The 22,490-nt window shown below is 39.4% G+C and overlaps 1 protein-coding gene across 1 annotated transcript in view; it reads left to right on the top strand.

The window, feature by feature from the left end:
* The window catches only part of nol6 (nucleolar protein 6 (RNA-associated)), a 135,722-nt gene that overhangs the window by 42,126 nt on the left and 71,106 nt on the right, over positions 1-22,490 (top strand). Inside the window, exons 4-10 of the mRNA XM_072572807.1 lie at positions 313-492; positions 5,671-5,839; positions 10,545-10,679; positions 14,153-14,316; positions 14,758-14,878; positions 18,718-18,776; positions 21,340-21,441. Coding sequence (XP_072428908.1) covers positions 313-492; positions 5,671-5,839; positions 10,545-10,679; positions 14,153-14,316; positions 14,758-14,878; positions 18,718-18,776; positions 21,340-21,441 — 930 coding nt within the window. The remainder of the gene's footprint in view (positions 1-312; positions 493-5,670; positions 5,840-10,544; positions 10,680-14,152; positions 14,317-14,757; positions 14,879-18,717; positions 18,777-21,339; positions 21,442-22,490) is intronic.

Raw genomic sequence — 22,490 nt, forward strand, 5'->3', positions numbered from 1 at the left:
GGTTTGGAGATTGGCTGGTTACAGATTTTTTAGTCCCACTAGTGTTTTGTGCAAGATGGCCCTGAAATTGGCTGAGAGGGAAGCATAATCAAGATTTCCTTTCTGGGCCAACAGCTAGTAAATTTAATACTGTAGTTCTAATTACATTTCCATGAGAGTATCATATTGGAAGGGTCACACAATGTGACCTTCATAATACTATGCCATAGCATCGTTCATGGGGTGTTGTAACCGATCTTTGATGTGATTTGATAAAGTGGTATCATGTTACAGAAAAACTTATTGTGATCACCTTGTTTTGTTTTCCAACAGATTACTGACCAATCTTGGATTCCAAAAGGCATTAAAGTTCCTTTTCTTCAAGTACCATACAATATCAAAGGGAAGTTCCATTTTCTACCTCCTGCATCTGTAAAAGTTATTGGTAGTTATTTACTTGGTACTTGCATCAAGCCGGAGATCAATGTGGATATTGCTGTTACGATGCCAGCAGTAAGTTTCTTCGTTGTTCAGGAGTAGTCTGGGTTTCAGCTTTGTTCCGTTTGAGTTCTAATATTGAAAGTGACTTTACATTTAATTTGGTCAGTGTAATATCTACCACCCATCATGATACAAAGCAATTTCCAAACCAAACTTTCTTTTAAAAAAAAATGAAGCAAATAGGATTAAGGAGAATGAAAGGGATTTTATAAGTACATTTTAAGGACATAGAATAGGACCCCTCCAAGATCAGCAAGGCTGCCCATGTGTGGAACTGCAAAAGATGGGGAAATACTAAACGGGTAGTTTGCTTCAATGTTTACTGTGGAGAAGGAGATGGAAGATGCAGAACGTGGGGAAATAGATGGTGACATCTTGAAAAATGTCCATATTACAGAGGAGGAAGTGCTGAATGTCTTAAAATGCATAAAGGTGGATAAATCTCCAGGACCTGATCGAATGTGTCCTAGAACTCTCGGAAGTTAGAGAGGTGATTACTGGGCCTCTTGCTGAGATGTTTGTATCATCGATAGTCACTGTTGAGTTGTCGGAAGACGAGAGATTGGCTGATGTAGTGCTACTATTTAAGAAGGGTCGAAAAGGAAAAGCCAGGGAACTATAGACTGGTGAGCCTGACATTGGTGGTGGGCACATTGTTTCTGAGGGACAGGATGTACATGTATTTGGAAAGGCAAAGACTGATTAGGGATAGTCAACATGGCTTTGTACGTGGAAAATCATGTCAAATAAATATGATTGAGTTTTTGAAAAAGTAATGAAGAGAATTGATGTGTGCAGAGCAGTGGACATGATTTATATGGACGTCAGTAAGGTATTCAGCAAGGTTCCTCTTGATAGACTGGTTAGCAAGGTTGGATCATTTCGAATACAAGGAGAACCAGCTATTTGGATACAGAATAGGCTGGAAGGCAGAAGATAGAGGGTGGTCATGGAGGGTTGCTTTTCAGACTGGAGGCCTGTGTCTGCTGGTATGCCTCAAGGATCTTTGCTGGATTCTCTGCTTTTCATCATTTACGTGAATGATTTGGATGTGAACATAGGAGGTATACTTAGTAAGTTTGCAGATAACAGCAAAATAGGTGGTGCTTTCCTTTATTGATCAGTACATTTGAGTATAGGAGTTGAGAAGTCATATTGCAGCTGTAGAGGATGTTGGATCGGCCACTTTAAGAATATTGTGTGCAAAATAGTGGTCAGCAAAGAAGGTTACCTCCAGAGTATAACGGGATCTTGATCATAAGGGCCAATGGGCTGAGAAGTGGCAGATGGAGTTTAATTTAGATAAATGTGAGATGCTGCATTTTGGAAAGACAAATTGGGGAAGGACTTATACACTTAATGGTAAGGTCTAGGAGAGTGTTGCTGAACAAAGAGACCTTGGAGTGCAGGTTCATAGTTCCTTGAAGGTAGAGTTCCAGGTGGATAGGATACTGAGGAAGGCTTTTGGTATGCTTTCCTTTATTGATCAGTACATTTGAGTATAGGAGTTGAGAGGTCATATTGCAGCTGTAGAGGATGTTGGTTAGGCCACTTTGGGAATATTGTGTGCAATTTTGGTCGTCCTGCTGAAGGAAGGATGTTGTGAAACTTGAAAGGGTTCAGAAAAGATTTACAAGGATGCTGCTAGGGTTGGAGGGTTTGAGCTGTATGGTGAGGCTGAATAGCTTGGGCTGTGTTCCCTGGAGAGTCTGAGGCTGAGGGTGACCTTTTTAGAGGTTTATAAAATCATGAGGGGCATGGATAGGGTAAATGCACAAGGTCTTTTTTATGAGTCCACAGCTAGAGGGTATAGGTGTAGGGTGAGAGGGGAAAGATTTGAGAGGGACCTAACGGGCAACTTTTTCATGCCGAAGGTGATGCAGGTATGGAATGAGCTGCCAGAGGAAGTGGTGGAGGCTGGTACAATTGCAACATTTAAGAGGCATTTGGATGGGTATATGATTAGGATAGGTTTAGAGGGATATGGGTCAAGTGCTGGCAAATGGGACTGGATTAGTTTAGGATATCTGGTCGGCTTGGGCGAGTTGGACCAAAGGGTCTGTTTCTGTGCTGTATATCTTTGACTCTAAGTAGCGTTTCTGTTTTTCTGATGGGGTCGGGTGAATTTAATGTGATAGGAGGGATACCCAACATCCTCTGTCGACAGCTTGTGTTGCTCTCACTGACCTGACCTCCCCTCATCCTGACCATTAAAGTCTCCATGGTGCCAGAAGTACATTTAATTTTTTTCCTCTTTCTCTAGTAGGGTGGATGTCCTAATCTTGAGAACTTTTGGGTAGCTGGAGGCCTGGAGCTGTCTGTTTCTGGCAGTATCACATTTGCATACTGCTAGTATTGCACTTGGGTCCTCACTGGGGTTTGTCATGAGATTCCTGGTGAAAGACTGATGGGTGGGGTTTGCTAATGAGGTAGGTAGAGGAAGATTAAAGTAGAGCACATGTGGTGTGTCTCAGCAAACATTCCTTCCTGGTCCTAGATCCTTGGCTCAATGTCCTCAAATGAGGAATCCAACCCCACTGGCCCCCATTGTCCCCTTTTGCTCCTATAAACTAGATTGTTCATTATCCTAACTGGGTTGCTTGTCATGTTCTGTCCATCTCTGTCGCTTACCTCTGATCCCCACACACTCATGCGCACACACACATTCCCTCACCCACTGGTGGGATGAGACTGTTTTTATGGGCACTTCCCGTCTGTGAGCCTTACCAATTTGGCATTGGGTGGCAGGTAATGTCTCATCCTACCCCTCTCTGGTCTCCACTACCCTCTGTAACTTTTGAGTTTACTTCCAACTGGATGGAAACTAAATTACCTCGATATTGTGCACACTCTTTTCGTGAACAATCATATTAGGTTTCCTTTGCTTGGACATTTGGATTTTTAAAAAATTCATTTTTGGGATGTGGGTGTTGCTGGCCGGCCAGCATCAATTGTCCAATCCCAGTTGCCCTTGATAAGGTGGTGGTGAACTGCCTATTTGAACTGCTGCAGTCCACCCGTTGTGGGTTAACTCACACTGCCATTAGGGAGGCAGTTGGATTGGCGAAGGCAACGGCTTTGGGGCCCTTTTAAAGGTGGTTTGGTTTTAAATGTTTTGATAAGCTGTTATTGATTTTCATGGTGTCATTTTTGTTTACATATGAATCTTAACATTGTCTGATGCTGAAGCTGAAGGATTGGATCTGTGGAAACCACTTGTAAATTCTAAGTGATCTCTGTCATATTATTATTCTGAATCATATTATTCTGATTCAGCTAAATGATGTGAACTATAGTGAGCTTCAATATCAGAAAAGGGGGCAAAATTCCAGGTAATGACAGCAGGAATGAAATTTAAAAAGGTGACAAAACAGAAATTGCTGGGAACACTCAGCAGGTCTGACAGAATCTTTGGAGAGAAAGCAGAGTTCACATTTCGGGTCCATTGACCCTTCTTCATAACTGGTCACTGGGCCCAAACTGTTAACTCTGCTTTCTTTACAGAATCCCCACAGTGTGGAAACAGACCATTTGGTCTAACAAGTCCTCACCAATGCTCCAAAGAGGATCCCACCCAGACTCAAGCCCTACTCCATCCTGTAACCATGCATTTCCCATGGCTAATACACCTAACCTACACATCCCTGAACACTATGTGGTACGCGTATGGAATGAGCTGCCAGAGGAAGTGGTGGAGGCTAGTACTGGATGGTTATGTGAACAGGAAGGGTTGGAGGGATATGGGCCAGGTGCTGGGAGGTGGGATTAGATTGGGTTGGGATATCTGGTTGGCATGGACGAGTTGGACTGAAGGGTCTGTTTCCATGCTGTACATCTCTATGACTATGGATAATTAGCATGGCCAGTCCAACTAGAGTGTACAACTTTTGGGAAGAAACTGGAACACCTAGAAGAAACCCATGCAGACACGGGGAGAACGTGTAAACTCAGCACAGATGGCCATCTGAGACTGGAATTGAACCCAGGTCCCTGGCGCTGTGAAGCAGCAGTGCTAATCACTGAGCTACCATGCCACCCACATCTGTGTTCTCTCCACAGATGCTGCCAGACATGCTCAGTTTCTCCAGTAGTTTCTGATTCTGTTTTTTTGGATTTCCAGCAAGTACAGTTCTTTTTGGTTTTGTTTTAGAAAGGTGACATGTTATGTGTGCTTCATTGTTATTTCCTGTGCATATTTTGAACTGATTCATGATGTGCCGTTATTGCTTCAGCTGTTGATACCAATATGATGTCATTCTGATCTCACACCAAGTCAATAAGTTTATTCTAAACTCTTTTCTAGAAAAGATGGCAGACACATTTGTTCTGAATATGTTTTCAGTGAAAAAAATTTCCAACTCAAACTGATGAGACTTGAGACCTATTTGGCTTTTCATTGTCTGGGTGTACTCTTTACTTCAAAATCCTCTTTTTGTTCACCGTGCCACCCTCGTAGCCAAATGTAAAGCCTTGTGTTTCAGCATGTCCATTTAAAAGACTGGAAGAATCTTAGTGGTTTAGACAGCGATGCTTTAAGTCAGTGCAAACACTACCTTGCTGAGGCAATTGTTCCAAGCTGAATTTACTAACTCTGGCAAATGGACTTCGGAGCGTGAATAGATCATTCTACCCTTCAAAGTGGGTATTGTAGATCAATTGGCTGAAAGAGAACTAACAGCTGCAAACAGTTGTTTGATTATTCAACTGACAGAACTGAACCTAATTTCATAATTTTGAGATGTCATCTACTCGAAGTGAGGGGGTTAAAAAGATAACATAAATGATAACTAATTGCAAAATAAAAGTTTACCTTTATTAATTTCACTACACAGTGACACATCATTGGAAATCAAATCTCAATGAGACCAAGGCCTCATTGGTCTGTCACATTTTGTAACCACTGAGGAAACTTATCATGAAGGTTTTCAGTGAGAATGAAGTTGTAAACTGCTGAGGAGCAAATTGCAGTGGACATGGCATGAAACCATTTCTTAATTGATGTAAAGAATGATATTGAATTTGATATGGGATTGCTATTAAAATTCCACTCTTTTCAACTGTGACAGCAATCTTTAGACATGGCTCAATGAAATTCAAAAACAGGCAAAAGGAAGTGTAAAAAAAACTGATGTAGTTGAAATCTGAGGGATGGGATATTTTCCAAGATGACCTTGAACTTTCTTATTTCAGGAAATCCTCCAGGCGAAGGACTACCTTAACCAGCGCTACCTCAGGAAACGTGCACTCTACCTGGCTCACATTGCCTGTCATTTATCCAAGAATGAGCTCGTTGGATGTGTAAAGTTTGGCTACTTCAATAGCAACCACTTGAAGCCAATTTTGTATCTATCTCCACAAGGTTTATTGTTTTTATCGAAATGTTGTCATGGAGTAGCCCTTATGTTGCACTAAAACAGAATGATGTAAATGCTTAAGCGGCCAGTTAGCACACATCGCCACTGAATTTTCAGATCCTAAAACTAACTGCATCTTATTTAAAATGAATGGGTTGCCATCTGATGGAACCAGAAAATCTAAACCTAGCCTCATTTTACATTGGGCACTTTGTCAGGACAGATTTGTGAAGGTTAATGTGACCTCTCCTGAGAACATTAACACATGGCTGATCTGATTGCCTTTGCGAGTAACAAAGTATTCAGGCTAGAGTTAATTGCATATATTGCGTCAAGATGTTTCAGGGAATATATTGGAAAAAATTTGGAAGTGCTTTTTATTTTTGTTGTGATGTTGAGTTAGCGTTATGACCAGATGATTGTAATGTATTTTGGGGGTTTAACAGTAATGGTTGTGGGACAAGGGGAGAGCAGGGAGGTGTGTGGAAATAACCCAAATTTGTGCATTTCACAACACTAGTGGTATCTTACAGTAACAATTTTAATTATTACATGGAAGTTCTTGATTGATTAAGAGCTTTACTTATATTAATACACAATTATAATTATTCGTTCTTCTCTGCTGAGCTATGATTTTTCCAATTTCTTTTCCCCTCCCCCTACTGATGACAGTGACCCCAATACTTAGAGTATGATTTCACTGGTCCCAACAGTGCTCTAGTATCTCAATTTTCTTTGCTTCTAAATGGATATCCCCAGGACATGTAAAGTGCTAAATAATTGCAAGGTTTTTCTCATCAACTACCCCACTGCCCCCTTTTCTGTTTAAAGCGTTTATTTTTCTAATCAACCTGTTCACAGATGTTATTACACACCTCTGGAGCAGGTGGGACTTAAACCGGGCTTCCTGGTCCAGGGATAGGGACAATACCAGTTTGCCACAAGAGAGCCTGAAATTGTTTATTTTGTATGTATTAATATAAACTGGCATCAGCTGCATTTCATTGTGGCGAATATCATAGAGTTCAGTTCTTTTAAGAAATCTATCTGTTAGTAATTTGGACTGAAACTTCTTGAGATATGAACAAAATATCAAACTGATACCCCAGAATCAAAAACAGAAAATGCTAGAAGCAGGCAATGGATCAGTAACTATCTGTGTCAGAAACAGAGCAGTTAATGCTTTGGGTGTAAATCTATCATCAGAACAACAGCTGTGACACGCTGGAGCACTAGTGGCCCTTGAGCGGCAAATTAGGTTTAATATTTTACCTAAAAGATAGCATCTTATACAGAAGAACACTCCATCACCCATTTACTAAGTGTCAGCCTAGATTGTCCTCAAATCTCTGGAGTAAGGTTTCAACCCTCAGTGAAAAGTAAACAGACAATGTTGGAAATAAAGAGGCCAAGCAGCATTTGTTGAGGGAACAATAGCATTAAAGTCTCAGTATGATGACCTTTCATTAAAACTTTCTGAGAAACGGTGACTGCCCTGAAACTTAAACATGATTTACCAGCATTGTCTGTTTGTATTCAGAATTTCAACATTCCTGGTATTTTGCTTTTGAACCCATAATGTTTTGACTCATGAGAAAAAAATAAGGATGTTAGTGTTGAGTCAGAGCAAAGGAAGTACTAAAAACAATATAGAGGCTGCAATTAAGGCATTTGATCACATCAGAGTTGAGTTATGATTTTCTGTGACAGGCGGTTACTCTGGTATTTAGACCAATATTTATTCCTTTTCAATTTCATGAAGAGCAAAATAACTAGGTATTCACCTCAAAGTACTTTGTAATACCTAGCTTTGTGCAAATTGTCTGCTACATTTGCCTATAAATTGAATACGCTTTAAAACCAGTTTTCTCAATGCAGAAATAACGTAAACTTGCATTTATATGGCACTTTAATGTAGTCAGTTTATCCCTTAGCATGGTTTGAAAAGAGCAGTGGTGTTTACCTAATGTCTGACCAGAATCTATACTATAACCGATCGGTTCATTGGCTGTTGTTTGCATGTTGCCAATGATTTTCTGTATTACATGAGTGATTATATTTCAAAAGAACTCTGACTAGCTTTGAAGCACTTTGGAATACCTTGAGAGGTATTTAAATGCACTTTTGTTTCATTTCCCTTTCTTCTTTATGTAAAATAAAATTTTGGGTAGATTTATCTCTGTTCTCCTGGAAGCAGAAAGAGAATCTCTGACAAGTTGTGGATTGATGATGCTGATGATTTAGTGTTTAGCGATTGCTTTGCCTATGTGTCACCGGTGTGATGTATTCCATAGCCTTTACAAGAATAGGAAAATTGGAAAAAAATCAATCCCAACTGACCCTTTTCTTATCAGTAACTATATGGAATTGAAAATACCTTGAGGGTAGAGTTTCTATTTTTGGAGTAATCGGTGAGTTAGTCACCACTTATGTCCAAAATTACATTAGTTTACAGAAGAGTTTTTTTTTCTTCTCTAGTTTTCACATGCTTCCATATCTGGAAATACAGATCTGCTCTGATTCAATTCAGTTTGACACTATTTTAACAAATAATATGAAAAACAATTGCTTTAAAAGTATTTCATAAATATATTTGTGGTAATTTTGTGTAATTTGAAGAATACAGTTGCAAATATGTTTGCTTAAAAAAAGCCATTTAATCAAAGTCCTGTTTATAACCTGAGTAACCTAATTTCAGATAACTGAAAATGATTTTTTAGAAAGAAATGAAAGAAAAGAAACAACTAATTGTTTGTGCATGTTGAAGGAGGTAGTGGCATATTGTCATTGCGTCTGGCTGTGTTTTGAGTGTGGCTTTGCAGAGCCCTGGCAAAACTGGTATCGGGGACAAACTGGAATTGTACTGGCATGTAGGAAGATAGTTGTGGTTGTTGGAAGTCAGTCATCTCGGCTTTAGGGCATCTGTGGGTGTTCTTCAGTGTCGTGTCCTGGACCCATTTTTAGCTGTTTCATCAATGACCTCCCTCTATTGTTAAGTCAGATGTGGGATGGTTTAGCATCATTTGTGAGACTCCTTAGATACTGTAACAGCCCATGTTCAAATGCAACAAAATCTGGTCAATACCCAGCCTTGGGCTGACAAGTGGCAAGTAACATTCATACCAGGCAATGGCCATCTCTAATAAAAGATGATATAACCTCTGACCTTTGACAATCAGTGGAGTCACCTTTGCTGAATCCCCTGATAATTAACATCCTGTGGCTACCATTGACTAAAAATCTCATATGGACTAACCACGTAAACACAGAGGCTATATGAGTCAGTCAGAGGCTAGGAATACTGTGGTGAGTAACTCACCTCCTGACTCCTGAAAGCCTGTCCAACATCGACAAGGCACAAGTCAGGACGGTGATGGAATGTTCCCCACTCAAGAAGCTTAACATCATCCAAGACAAAGCAACCCACATCCATAAGCATCCACTGAGTATCAGTGGTAGCACTATCTGCAAGATACATTGCAGAAATTCACCAAAGCTTTTAAGAGAGCATTTTCGAAACCTAGAAAGATGACAGCAGCTGATTCATGGAACACCACCACTTGCAAGTTCCACTCCAAGCCACTTATCATCCTGACTTGGAAATAAATCGCCATTCTTTCACTGTTGCAGTGTAAAAATCTGGGATTCTCTTCCTACAGCATGTGGACTGCGGCGGTTTAAGGCAGCAGGTCACCTCCACCTTCTCAAGAGCAACTACAGACAGGAAATAAGTACTGTCCCAGGCAGCAACTCATATGAGTGAATTTTGTTTTTAAAAAATGGTGAAATTGGAATTCAATAGAAATCTAGCCAAGTGGTGACCAAGTAATCATTGTTGTAAAAACTCTTCTGGCTTACTAATGTCTTTTTGTGGAGGAAATCTACCATCCTTACCTGGTTTGGCCCATATGTTACTCCAAACCCATGTGGTTGACTTTAACTGCCCTTTGAACAATTAGCAATAGGCAATAAATGCTATATCCTAAAAAATGAACAAAAGAATTAGTCACTTTCTAAGTAAGTTAAATAGTTGCATTTACTGGCTCTTGAATGATCCTACTAGTAGCTTTGTTTTTTTTTTGAAAAGAAATAGATCTTTCTATAAGTATCACAAGCAACAGTGGAAAATCCCAATAATTTTTTAAAATTAGATTAGATTACTTAGTGTGGAAACAGGCCCTTCGGCCCAACAAGTCCACATCACCCTGCCGAAGCGCAACCCACCCATACCCCTACATTTACCCCATATCTAACACTACGGGCAATTTAGCATGGCCAATTCACCTGACCCGCACATCTGCGGACTGTGGGAGGAAACCGGAGCACCCGGAGGAAACCCACGCAGACACTGGGAGGACATGCAAACTCCACACAGTCGCCTGAAGCGGGAATTGAACTCTGGTCTCTGGCGCTGTGAGGCAGCGTTGCTAACCACTGTGCCGCCGTGGTTAATTCAGTTTTGGGGCACAGCCAAGCTAGATTCTTGCAGTGTCCTTTTTCTCAAACTCGCATGAATTATTGTGGAAACTTTAGTTATGCTGAATATAGTTCTTGATAACTTTTTTTGCACATATTTGACTAATTTCTAGGTAACTTAGCGGAAATTGCAGATGCTGTTCCCTCACTTTTATAGGATAAAATGCATGCATGTGTCACTGATGTGTGTTTTCATGACTGGCATTTTTGACACTGTTTATCCTCTGAATCTAGGTAAAGATGAGAAACTGGTAACTGTAAGACTTCATCCTTGTGCTCCTGCATCTTTCTTCAAATTGAATCGTTTTCATCCAAGCAGAAACAATGTTAGAGTTTCATGGTTTTTGGAGCAAGTATCTACTCAGGAAGGTTTGTGTTGTAACAAGTATCCTTTTCCTTTTTTTAATCTCATTACAGTATTTACGTAAAGCTGAAATTAGCTTTTTACCTCCCAGATATTTTATTTATATTGAAAAGCAAATGTGATGGAGTAGGATTGTGCCAAATATTACCATGGGTGATGACTAAGAGCGATAAATAGATAATTTGAAGATGATCAAATGACATCAAAACTTCAGTTTTGCTAGCTTGGACAAGACAAATATTGAGCAGCACTGTTTTGATTCCTGGGGGAGAAAGGCATTAGTTGGTTGTTTTTTTTTGATTGAAGCAATAAACTTAAATTTGTTGTTTCTGATGTACCTGGCAATAAAAAATTGAAAGATAAGAAATTGTAAGAATTACACTTCATGGAACCATCATGAGCTGACTTCTAAATCTTTGTGCTCTGTTATCGTTTATGCAAAGTGTTTGAAGAGCTGTCTGATGGATTAAACCGTATTGAAACTATGGGCAGATGTGGGTATTGTAGAGATAAGTTTAGCATCAAAGGAAGAAACTACATTTATTAAATGCTGGCTTGATAATGAGGTATCAAAAGGCTAAGAATGCCAGTGAATGAAAGGGTAAGTCAAACCATCAAATCTCAGTTATGTTGTTGACTAAAGCTCAGTTATGTTTGCCATTCGAGAAAGCTGAGGCATATTAGGCGTTCGGCAGATGGTATTTCGATTCTTAGCCAGTTTGAATCACATGCAGTATTTTTCCGATTAAACATCTCACATGTTGATCACTTTAACATCACTAGGAAATGCCACATATAATAAATTATGTACAAATAAATGAACAAGGGGTAGGAATAGGTCATTTCACATTTTCAAGGCAAAAGTGAGGACTGCAGATGCTGGAGATTAAAGTCGAGAGTGCAGCGCTGGTAAAGCACAGCAGGTCAGGCAGCATCTGGGGAGCAGGAAAATCTACGTTTTGGGCAAAAGCCCTTAATCAGAAATGATGAAGGGCTTTTGCCCGAAACGTTGATTTTCCTGCTTCTCAGATGCTGCCTGACCTGCCATGCTTTTCCAGCACCACACTCTCGACATTTGACATTTTCAGCTTGCTGTGCCATTTCATAAAATTGTGGCTAATCTGATTGTAACTTCAAATCCACAATCCCGCCAACCCCAATAATCTTTCACCCCTAGCTTAGCAAGAATCCATTCACCGCTGCTTCATCTTTGTTTTAAGTGGGTGACCTGTTATTTTTAAACAGGTGACTTCCGTTTCAAAATTTTCTCACGAGGCAACACCCTTTCTACATCTCCACTATTTAGACCTCTTGGTATTTTATAAGGATAAATCACGTTGCCTCTTCCTCTCCTAAAGTGGATGTCAACCCAGTCTGTCCATTGTTTTCCTTTTTAGAGTACCCTCTTATTGCAGTGTTAAGTCAGTAAACTTTCTCTGAAATGCTTTCAGTGGAGTTGCATCCTTCCTTAAACATTAAAAGATTTCGGAACAATGCAGGTTGCTCTTTCTAAAATACACTTTAGGGCAGTACTGAGGTAGTACTACGTGAGAGAAATGTGGTCTTTGAGATGTGATGTTACTTGGTGCCCAGTTTCTGTTCAGATAGATGCACCTCAGAGACCAAATGTAGTTAATATTTTTGTTTCGTAACCAGCATTAATAGAAGTATTGAAAACCCATCAAAAACATTAGTACAAATTAACTGATCATCTATCTCAGTTGGTATTTGTGAGGTTTTTCTGTGTCCAAATTCATAATTATATTTGCATACAAACTAACAGTAATGTGATTTCAAATGTAATTGATAATGAAATATTAAGTCAAGCTGAAGTGCTGATGGGGTGTCAGGAGTTTTGTGAAATGAAAATGAGCAGGGATTGGTCTCTGATTTAACTCTCATTTATAGTGGGGAGAGTTAATTGTATTTTGTTTGCAGTGTTCTGCTGTGTGGCAGAGAAGCTGCAGGAAGAGTTCTTGGGAAGGAGCCTTGCAGAAGCTGTGTTTTGGAGGACAGACTGTTATGTTGCTCAGCATCATAAATTTAAGGGGAGAAAGTCTGCTAGAATTCTTATTTCATGCTCAGGGAGGTATGGCCTTTGCTCCTTGATGATTCAGAAATACCATTCATCCAAGGTGTTTCACCAATATTTGTGCACTATCTTCCTCTGTGTTTTATCAGTTCTTTTATAATCTGTGGAATTGCCAATCTACCATTAGTTTACACTTTCTTTCCATCATGGATTAGCCTGTAGGATCAGAAAACGACTGTTATTCCTCTGGCTACAGTAAGGGAAAAAAACATTAATGCATTCTGTTCATGTTTACCTCTGCTGTTTTAGACAGGATATCATCCTGATTATTTTTGGAAAAAATGCGAAGTGACTGAAATGTTTACAAAGCCTGTGCATTGTTTATTTAATGTCCTTATCCTTATTTAATATATCAGAGTGCCTCAGATCTTTTATATTTCTACTGTAGACTGTTTCACTTAGTTGCTGGTAATTACAGTAGGGCAGTCATGTTATAACAGTGGAACCCTAATTTACTCAGTTTAATCGCTGGTCCAATTTAGTTTGAATTTTGGTGCCAATCATTATGTAATATATAGTATTCTATTGACCTCAAAGGTGACTCAGCTCTGAACCAGCTTTCTTTGTCAGACTTGATTCTATGCACTCTGTTATTTGCTAATGGGCTATTTATTCATAGAATGTCAATGTCAACAAAAATAAATTGGTGGTCATTTTCATATCAGAAAAAGAAAAGCCAACTTAGTTTGTCAAAGTGTTAAGAAATAAGGTAGATATGATTCATTTGCGTCTTGGGGCTGAATTTTCCAAGTCCCCTAATAGTGGGTGGATTTGGGTAGAGGAGAGCATCAACAAAAGGGTCCCAGTGCGCTTTGGCTTCTAGTGATTTTCCCAAATGCAATCTCACTGGGTGACAGCAACCTAATTGGCAGCATTGGGAACCAATTAATACAGTTGAGGTTATTGAGAAAAATCATCTTTTGAGGAACCTGAACCTCCTCCAATGCATAAGCTGTCAGCTTGAGGGGCATGAATGTACTCTGAGATATACCAACAGCTTAGGATTTACATTTTGTAAGACACTTACTTATTTCAATGAACTACAGCCTTCCATTGCAGCAGTCTCATGAAGACTACTGCCATTGAGTGTACCCAGGCAAAACCAATATCTTTTGGTCCCAAAAGTCTAATTTGCTTTTTTGTTTTGTTGCTGTGCTTTATGTTCCACCTCTATAGCTACACTCCCATTACAACCACAGTGACAGCTTCTGACAGCCTGCACTACTGGCTTCTGAATAGCCCTCCTGCAGTCTGGCTCATTTTGTTTCTTTCTAATTCTCTAGCCAGGACAGTATTACATTCTGGGCACTACCTTCACAAAATTAGTCAAAAAAATGCACTGGCTGTTGTATGAAGTGAAATTCTAGAGAGTATTTGTATTTTCAGGAAATGATGAACCTGCTACACCTCACTATAACAATTGCATTCTTGTCGATCTGGTGATGGAACAGCACCTTCATTTTCTCTTCAATGCTGCTGCTGAATTCCCTGGAATGAAAGATGGAATTGGAATTTTTAAAGTGTGGCTTCAGCAGAGGGCATTGAACAAGGTATGATTTTGCACTTCAGTGATCTTGCACAAACTTTTGATGGTAAGCTTTTCACTGTCCGTGTTGAATTTTAGTACTGTTATCATAGGTTTGGCATTGTAATAAGACATTTGGTTGATAGAAAGGCTTTTGCTGCTTCAGGATCTGTCACCTGTAAATCAATTCAGAATTATGTTTAATGAAATCTAAATTATCTGTGATTCAATATAACATTAGAGTGATTTGAACCTTCATTTTGAAAAACTAGGAAACATACTGGTCACTAAGTTGCCTTTTGTTAAGACTCTTAATGCCTGTAATCTTTTGAGTTAAGTTTTCTACTTATTTATTTACCATTAGTAGATGATAGTTCTACATCTAATTCAAATACCTATTTCTTGTTTTAAAAATTGAATATTTAGTTCAATAGTAAACCAGCATTTTCTTTTACTGTTCCGTTAGGGCTATGGTTGTTTCAATGGATTTATTGCTTCAATGTTGGTGGGGTATTTGCTTTCTAAGCGTAAACTGAACAAAATGATGAGTGCATACCAGGTGCTGCGTAATGTCCTTCAGTTCTTGGGTAAGTTCGATAATTTCTCAAGTTAAGGTCTCTACTTCAAATATAACTTGTAATTTAGTTGATTTCTTGGACTTTGACCAGTATTGTCATTCCTATTATGTCTTGATTTCTCATCAAGAACAATTTGAGCAGTTTTTTGCTCCTAGTCTGGAGGCCAGGCTTTCCTGCAGTATCACCTTGAAGAATGGAAGCCTCCACACTTAACTGCATCTCATCCTGACTAGATTCTACCTTTTTCCTTGAATATTGAACCAGTGTGCAACTTCATAGAATTACTAAAACACAAAGAGGCAGCTTAGCCCTATCCCATCTGCATCATTTGTCTTAGCTATTCAACTGGTGCCATTCCATCACCTTCTCCCCCTAACCTTGTGCATTCTTTTTTAAATAACAGACTACTTCCCTTTTGAATACTTTGAATCTGCCTCCACCATATTGTCAGGCAATGTCATCATTGCGTTTCTTGCCAATTACTCATAAATCTTATCTGTGCTCTCTCCAATGTCTTCATATCTTTCTTAAAGTGCAGGACCAAAAACTGGAAGCTAAACCAATGTCAGAAGTTCAACATAGCCTCTTTGCTACAAACACAGAAAATGCTGGAGAAACTCAGCAGATCCGGCAGCATTTGTGGAAGAGAAACAGTTAATTTTTTAAGTCCAGTATGACCGTTTCATCACAGATTTCAAGCATCTGTAGTATTTTGGTTTTATAACTTCCTTCTTCTCTTTTATCCTATGCCCCCATTTAATAAAGCCCAGGATAGTGTCAGGTCTATTAATTGCTCTCTTAACCTGTCCTTCAATAACTTTGTCCATTTACACCCAAGTCTCTCTACTCTTGCACCTGTTAGAGTTGTACCCTTTCTATGAGCACCCTATGTTCTTCCCATTCAAAGTCATCTGTGTTTCTCTGTATGGAACTTCATTTTGTCTATTAAAATTTTAATCGGACTTTTAAAATTTTATATTTGTCTTCCTCACAGTTTACAATACTTCCTTGTTTCATATTATGTGCATATTTTGAAACTCTGTCCTGTATAGGAAGAGCAAGATTCCTAGCACTGACTCCCGAGAAATCTAACTATTAGTCTTCCTCAAGTCTGAATTGTTATTAACCGTTACTCTGTTTCCTGTCACTCAGCCTATTTTGTAAACATTCACTGCTTTTCCCTTTTATTCCATTTGCCAATATGTCTGTTAGTATGGCACTTTATCAAATTCCTTTGTAATTCCACGTACACCATGTTATCTGCATCATCCCCAAAACTCATCGCTCAACAAAAAACCCATGTTAAGACTACTTTCTCTTGATAAATCCATCTGGCTTTCTTTGAGCAATGTGCATTTGCTCATGTGATTATATGTTTTGTCCAGGATTATTGTTTGTAGAAATTTACTCTGAAGTTAAGGTAACTAGCCTGTGGTTGCTATGGTTCTCTTTACCCTTTTTTTTAATGTTCCCAATTCCCAACTATGTAACTTCACAGAATTGTTATGGTAGCCATAATGTCTGCACCCAGTCTCCATGGTTACAATTTACTGTGTGCCATTTCTGTCTCTAACCCGTGCATATTCTTTCTTTTCAGAAAATCCATTTACCTCCTATCCGCTTGATGTGTAAAATTTTTTGCTTTGGATTAGCATTGCTTCTTTTGACACTTCTCTTGCATCTCTGTTATTTTCTTCTCAATCTTGCCACCATTGGGATCAGTTTCTGTCCATCCATTCCATTCAGATTCCTCATAATTTTGAAAGCTTCTGTCAAATCTCTTCAAGGAACATATTCCCAGCTTCTCCAATCTATTTATATTCCTCATCCCTGGAGCTATTCTCATGAATGTTTTCTAAACTCTAATGCTTTCGTATCTTTCATAAAACATGGCACCCACGCTTGGATACAGGTAGAACATATGTAAGTGTAACATGATTTGGAGATGCTGGTGTTGGACTGCGGTATACAAAGTTAAAAATCACACCTCACCGGGTTATAGTCCAACAGGTTTATTGGAAGCACCAGCTTTCAGAGCACCGCACCTTCAACAGGTGGTTGTGGAGGACACAATTATAAGACACACATGCACACATACGTATACATTTGTGGGATGAATTTGTACTTGCACAGGGTTATATTGTACTTTGCTCAAAAATTGCATGAATCCATGTAAGGCTCTGTTAACTCACTTTTTAGATTAGAATCTGTCTAACTAAACATTATGGCACAGATAGGGAACACGGGGGGCTAACACCTTCAACATATTGACACTAATTGTTACAGTTAACCTGAGAATGTAACTTTTTAAAAGAAGTTTTGTGATTGACATATGAAAGAAGTGAAACTATCATGGTATTCTAACAAATGAAAGACTCAACAAACGATTGAGGTATTTTTCAATGTATAATTTCAGTTACATCACACTGTAAACTTTTGCTATAAATTCTGTGTCTTACAATCGTGTCCTCCACAACCACCTGATGAAGGAGCGGTGCTCTGAAAGCTAGTGCTTCCAATTAAACCTGTTGGACTATAACCCTGGTGTTGTGATTTTTAACTAAGTGTAACATAGTTTCCTTGTCTGCCCCCTTAAATTATACCACTTCAGTTAACATGGGACAAATTGTAAATATCTTAACTCGAATTCATTCTTACCCACTTTCTTACTTAGCTCTATGTTTTCTTCGGTGTTGCTGGTGCTTCATGCTGTGCCTTGGCTGAAATAACTCTGAAGTCACATGACACCAAATTATAGTCCAACCAAGTTCATTCGAAATCACAAGCATTCGGAGGGCTGCTCCTTTGTCATCTTCACCTGACAAAGGAGCAGCACTCCGAAGTCTTGTGATTTCAAATAAACCTGTTGGACTATAACCTGGTGACTTCTGACTTTGTCCCCCCTGGCATTGAGTTCAATGCTGGCATTTCCAGATCAGAAATAACTTCAGGCGCGTCGAATAAAAACGACAAGATTTTGTATAGAAACTTCAAAAAGCAGCGCTTTTGATTTTTGTTTGATAGTTGGCCAAAGAAAGTTCCCTTGGGCCTTGTACAAGTTGTAATGATATTTCCAAGGACCAACAATGAAGACAAGGAAGCGATGGGGCAAACTGATACATTCTTGATGTGAATGATGAAACTTAAAGAAAAATAAAACAAATCACAGCTGAGTGAGGCTCTCCATGGATGCTGTCTAATCTTGTAAGCATTTCCAGAATTTTTTTGCACACATTTCAGCCTACCAACACTTTATTTTTGAAGAATGCCCATTTAGTAGGGTTCCCAACAGAAACTTTACGCTGATGTGAGTTAACATGTTGAGGATAAGAGAGAAGGACATTGGACAGGAAAATAACTGCAAAAATGCTTTTTTTTCCCCCGAATTTGTTTCTGCTTCTCTCCCATCCGTGTCCGAGCATGTCTCCAAAGGGTGGTAGATGTTTGAAACTTTTTCCGTAAATGGCAGAACAAGTAGGATAAATTGTTAATTTTACATCTACATTTTAAATCTTTAAGTGATAGGCTTAAGGAGCTGTGGGCCTAAGGCCATGTATATGGAACCAAAATAAAAATTGCTGGAAAATCTCAGCAGGTCTGGCAGCATCTGTGGAGAGAAATCAGAGTTGACGTTTTAGATCCAGTGACCCTTGTATATGGAGTTAGGCCACAGAACAGCCATTGAATGGTGGAGGGCCTGAATAGCCTACTCCTGTTTCTATGTTGTGGGAATGGACTTCCAAATTACCTGGCAAAGCTAAAGCTACCTTTCTGTCCTCCTATAGAATGAAGATTGCCTGTAGTTTAAGATGTGATTTTTAATTTCTCTGACTTTTAATTTTGTTCAGCTGTAACGGACCTCACTCAAAATGGCATCAGTCTTTTTCAGGACACTGACGACTCAGTGGTAAGATGATCTTTAATTGTATACTTTAATGCTTCGTCAGTGTTCTCTAAAATATTAGATATGTAATGATGAACTCGTACAAGCTGCTCTCCGCAGCTTGTTTACTCCTAGCAGTTAGAAAAAGGATCTTTATCAAGTACTTATTGTAATTGCAGCAAATCGTTCAATTTTTTTGCTTTGAATCACAGCATTGTGTGGCATTTTGAAGCTGCTTCTTCACTCTTGGGAAGCTGATAACTTGTGCTGTGTATAATGTACAAAGTAGCTCAGTGGTTAGCACTGCTGCCTCACTGTCAGGAACACAGGTTCAATCCCACTCTTGGGCGACTGCACCTTTTCCCCATGTCTGCAAGGGTTTCCGTTGGGTGTTCCAGTTTCCTCCCACACTCCAACAATGTATAGGTTAGATGGATTGACCATGGGGAATGCAATTACAGGGATAGTATAAGGTAGGGCTAGGTGGGATGCTATTCAGAGGGTCAGTGTGGACTTGATGAGCCAAATGGCCTGCTTGCTCACTCGGGATTTTATGATTCTGTTCTATGAAACTACGTGTATGCATTTGTGCTCTGAATGAGAGTCAGATTCATCTCAAAATGTTAATTTATTTTTCTCTTCAGTGCTACCAGATCTGCTGTGTATTTCCAGCACCATTTGCTTCTATTTCAGACTTCTGTCACCTGCTGTACCTTGTTTTAGTTATTTGTGTGAGTAGTAATTTGTTTGAATTGTTGTACGTCTTGACTCTGTTATCAAATGTGCTCAGTACCATCTCTGGTAATGGTAATTTTGTTGTGTTCGTTCTGCCCTTTCACTTTGATTTACAGTTATTTCTGGGATGTTACTTTTATCCTATATCATGAAGACCGATGCAAAATGCCTATTCAGTTCATCTGTCTTCTCATTATTTTTGGTTATTAATTCACTGACTCACTTTTGAGAAGACCAACACTTACTTCTTTAAAACCTCTGTCCCTTTTTAAATATCTCCTAATGTGTGTGTTTGTGTTTCTATTCAGCTTTCTCTTCTGCTCTAATTTTTCCACCTTTATTAATCTTTTGGACATGCTTTGCTTTTTATTTTTAATGATCTGTCCAGTTGGTGCATTTGCTCCTTTTTTTTTGCAATGTATTTCTTCTGTATATTTTGAAATATCACTGTAAGTATCTGCCACTGCATTTCTTTTGACGTATCTGTTAACCTAATTTGTCAATTCATTTTAGTTAACCCTGCTTTCGTGCCCTTATTATTATTATTTTTAAGTTTAAAATTCTAATCTTGGTCCCACTCTTCTCTTCCTATAACTGAACATCAAGTTCATTCATATTTAGTTCAATGAGAGCATTTTTATATCACACTAATTAATGCCTCGTTGCACAATGCCAGGTCCAATATAGCCTGCACTCTGGCTCTAGAACATGCTGTTCTAAGAAACCATTCTGGAAACAATGTCTCCCCTCAGCTACCTTTGCCTATCTAATTTTGCCTGTACACACCTCCCCAAAATGACTTCTTGCTGTTATATTTTCTTAATCTTAATTTTTACCCAACAGCTTCTACCTCTTTGGTCATCCCTATAAGCTATCATAATTAACAGAGTCACCCGCACCATTTCCTAGCTTCCTGTCTTTCCTAAATGTCCTGTTTCCTTCAATGTTTTGGTCCAAATCCATATCATCTAGCAACTTTGTATATTGGCTATTGATCATGCAGTCAGTGCATCTGTTTGCCTTGAATGCTGTGTCCATGTAGGTACGGAGTCTTATGTCTGGTTTGACTAGTGCTGCTGCTGGCATGCTATCATGCAGCCTTATTGACCGAGTTTGATTCTCTGGCTTGACGGTAATAGTAAAGTGCAGATTTTAAATATTAGATCATGGAATGCTTTTGGCTGGCATTTATTGCTTGTCCATAGTCGACCTTGAGAAGGTGGTAGTGAGCTGCTGTCTTGGACCATTGCAGTAGTGTTATGAAGGGAATTCCAGGATTTTGACACAGTGCAATTGATGGAATGGCAATATCTTTGCAAGTCAGGATGCTGGGTGTCTTGAAGGAAACCTTGTAGGTGATGATTTTCTCCTGTATCTGTGTCATGGTCTATCTACATGGTGATGGTTGTAGCTCTGGAAAGTGCTGACTAAGTAGCTCTGGTTATGTTTCTATGGTGCATTTTGTTAGTGGCTCTCAGTGCCTTGTGGGTGTTCAGTTTTATGTTGCTAGCTCTATCCCGTTCAGCAAAGTTGTAGTACCACACAACTAGATGTGAAAACAATATTTATTTCCATATAGACTTTGCTGTGGTTATTTCTACCAGATGCATCTGTGACCAGTAGGCTGGTGTGAATGAGGTGAAGTAGATTTTTCTCATTTGTTGCTTTCCTTGCCACCTGCTGCAAACCCAATTTCAGATGTGTCCTTTAGAACTCGACCAGCTTGGTCAATTGTGATGCTACTGAGTCACTAGGAAAGGTGATTGCCTGGGATGAAGGTCAGTGGCGCAGAAGGCTTAATTGGAAATGTTTTAATAAGGCTTTAATTTATTGTAATCTTTTGTCCTCACAGCCATCACTTGGAGAATTTCACCAGGCCTTTGATGTTGTATTTGTGGATTCTTCAGGATTCGTAAACCTATGTGCTGAGATGACTGCAAGCAAATACAAGCAGGTAAAGCAGGGGGCTCAGTCGGCAATTTTTTTCCATTGTATGATGGATTTGATTTAGAAATTTCTACTTTGAAAATGTTCATGCGGTCAACTATACCATGATTGGTGGGGCAAGTGTGATTGTTGGATTTGATATTTGCTCATAGTTTATTAACCTCTATTTTTCTCTGTACCCCACTTCCCTCTTCCAAATGGAGCTGTTTACAACTCCAGAGGATGTTTACTCATTTTAGAGTGTAGTTACCCAGGCCAAGGATAAGATATCCCAGAAAAATGACCATCAGGCAACATTTGAGGTCTGTTTGACTACATAGAGGATGGGAACTGGACTTCACCTGTGTCTAAACATTTCCTTGACTGATGACCTCCCGCTCGATGCGAATCATAGACAAATGATTAGGGATAGGAATCAATGTCTTCCTATGACGGCCCAGTACATTGATGAGTCTACACCTAGAGTATTGTGTGCAGCTTTTTAGATTACTTAGATTACCTTACTTAGATTAGATTAGATTAGATTACTTACAGTGTGGAAACAAGCCCTTTGGCCCAACAAGTCCACACCGCCCCGCCGAAGCACAACCCACCCATACCCCTACATTTACCCCTTACCTAACACTACGGGCAATTTAGCATGGCCAATTCACCTGACCTGCACATCTTTGTGACTGTGGGAGGAAACCAGAGCACCCGGAGGAAACCCACGCAGACACGGGGAGAACATGCAAACTCCACACAGTCAGTCGCCTGAGGCGGGAATTGAACCCGGCTCTCTGGCGCTATGAGGCAGCAGTGCTAACCACTGTGCCACCGTGCCGCCCACAAACGTGGCAGTTCAGAAGAGTGAGAGGCAATCTTATTTAAATACTTAACATTCACAGGTGGCTTGATTGTTCTCTAGTGGGGGGGAAGGATTCTGAAACTGGTGGGCAAATTTTTAGAATATGATTTGTCCCATTTAAGAAGGCTCTTTATGGCATTCTTTACCCTAGAGACAAATTGGGGTTGGATTATTGAATGCATTTAAGGATGAATGAACAGGCTTACAGG

This window comes from Chiloscyllium punctatum, chromosome 1 (genome assembly GCF_047496795.1).
Source record: "Chiloscyllium punctatum isolate Juve2018m chromosome 1, sChiPun1.3, whole genome shotgun sequence".
Classification (NCBI taxonomy): Eukaryota; Metazoa; Chordata; class Chondrichthyes; order Orectolobiformes; family Hemiscylliidae; genus Chiloscyllium; species Chiloscyllium punctatum.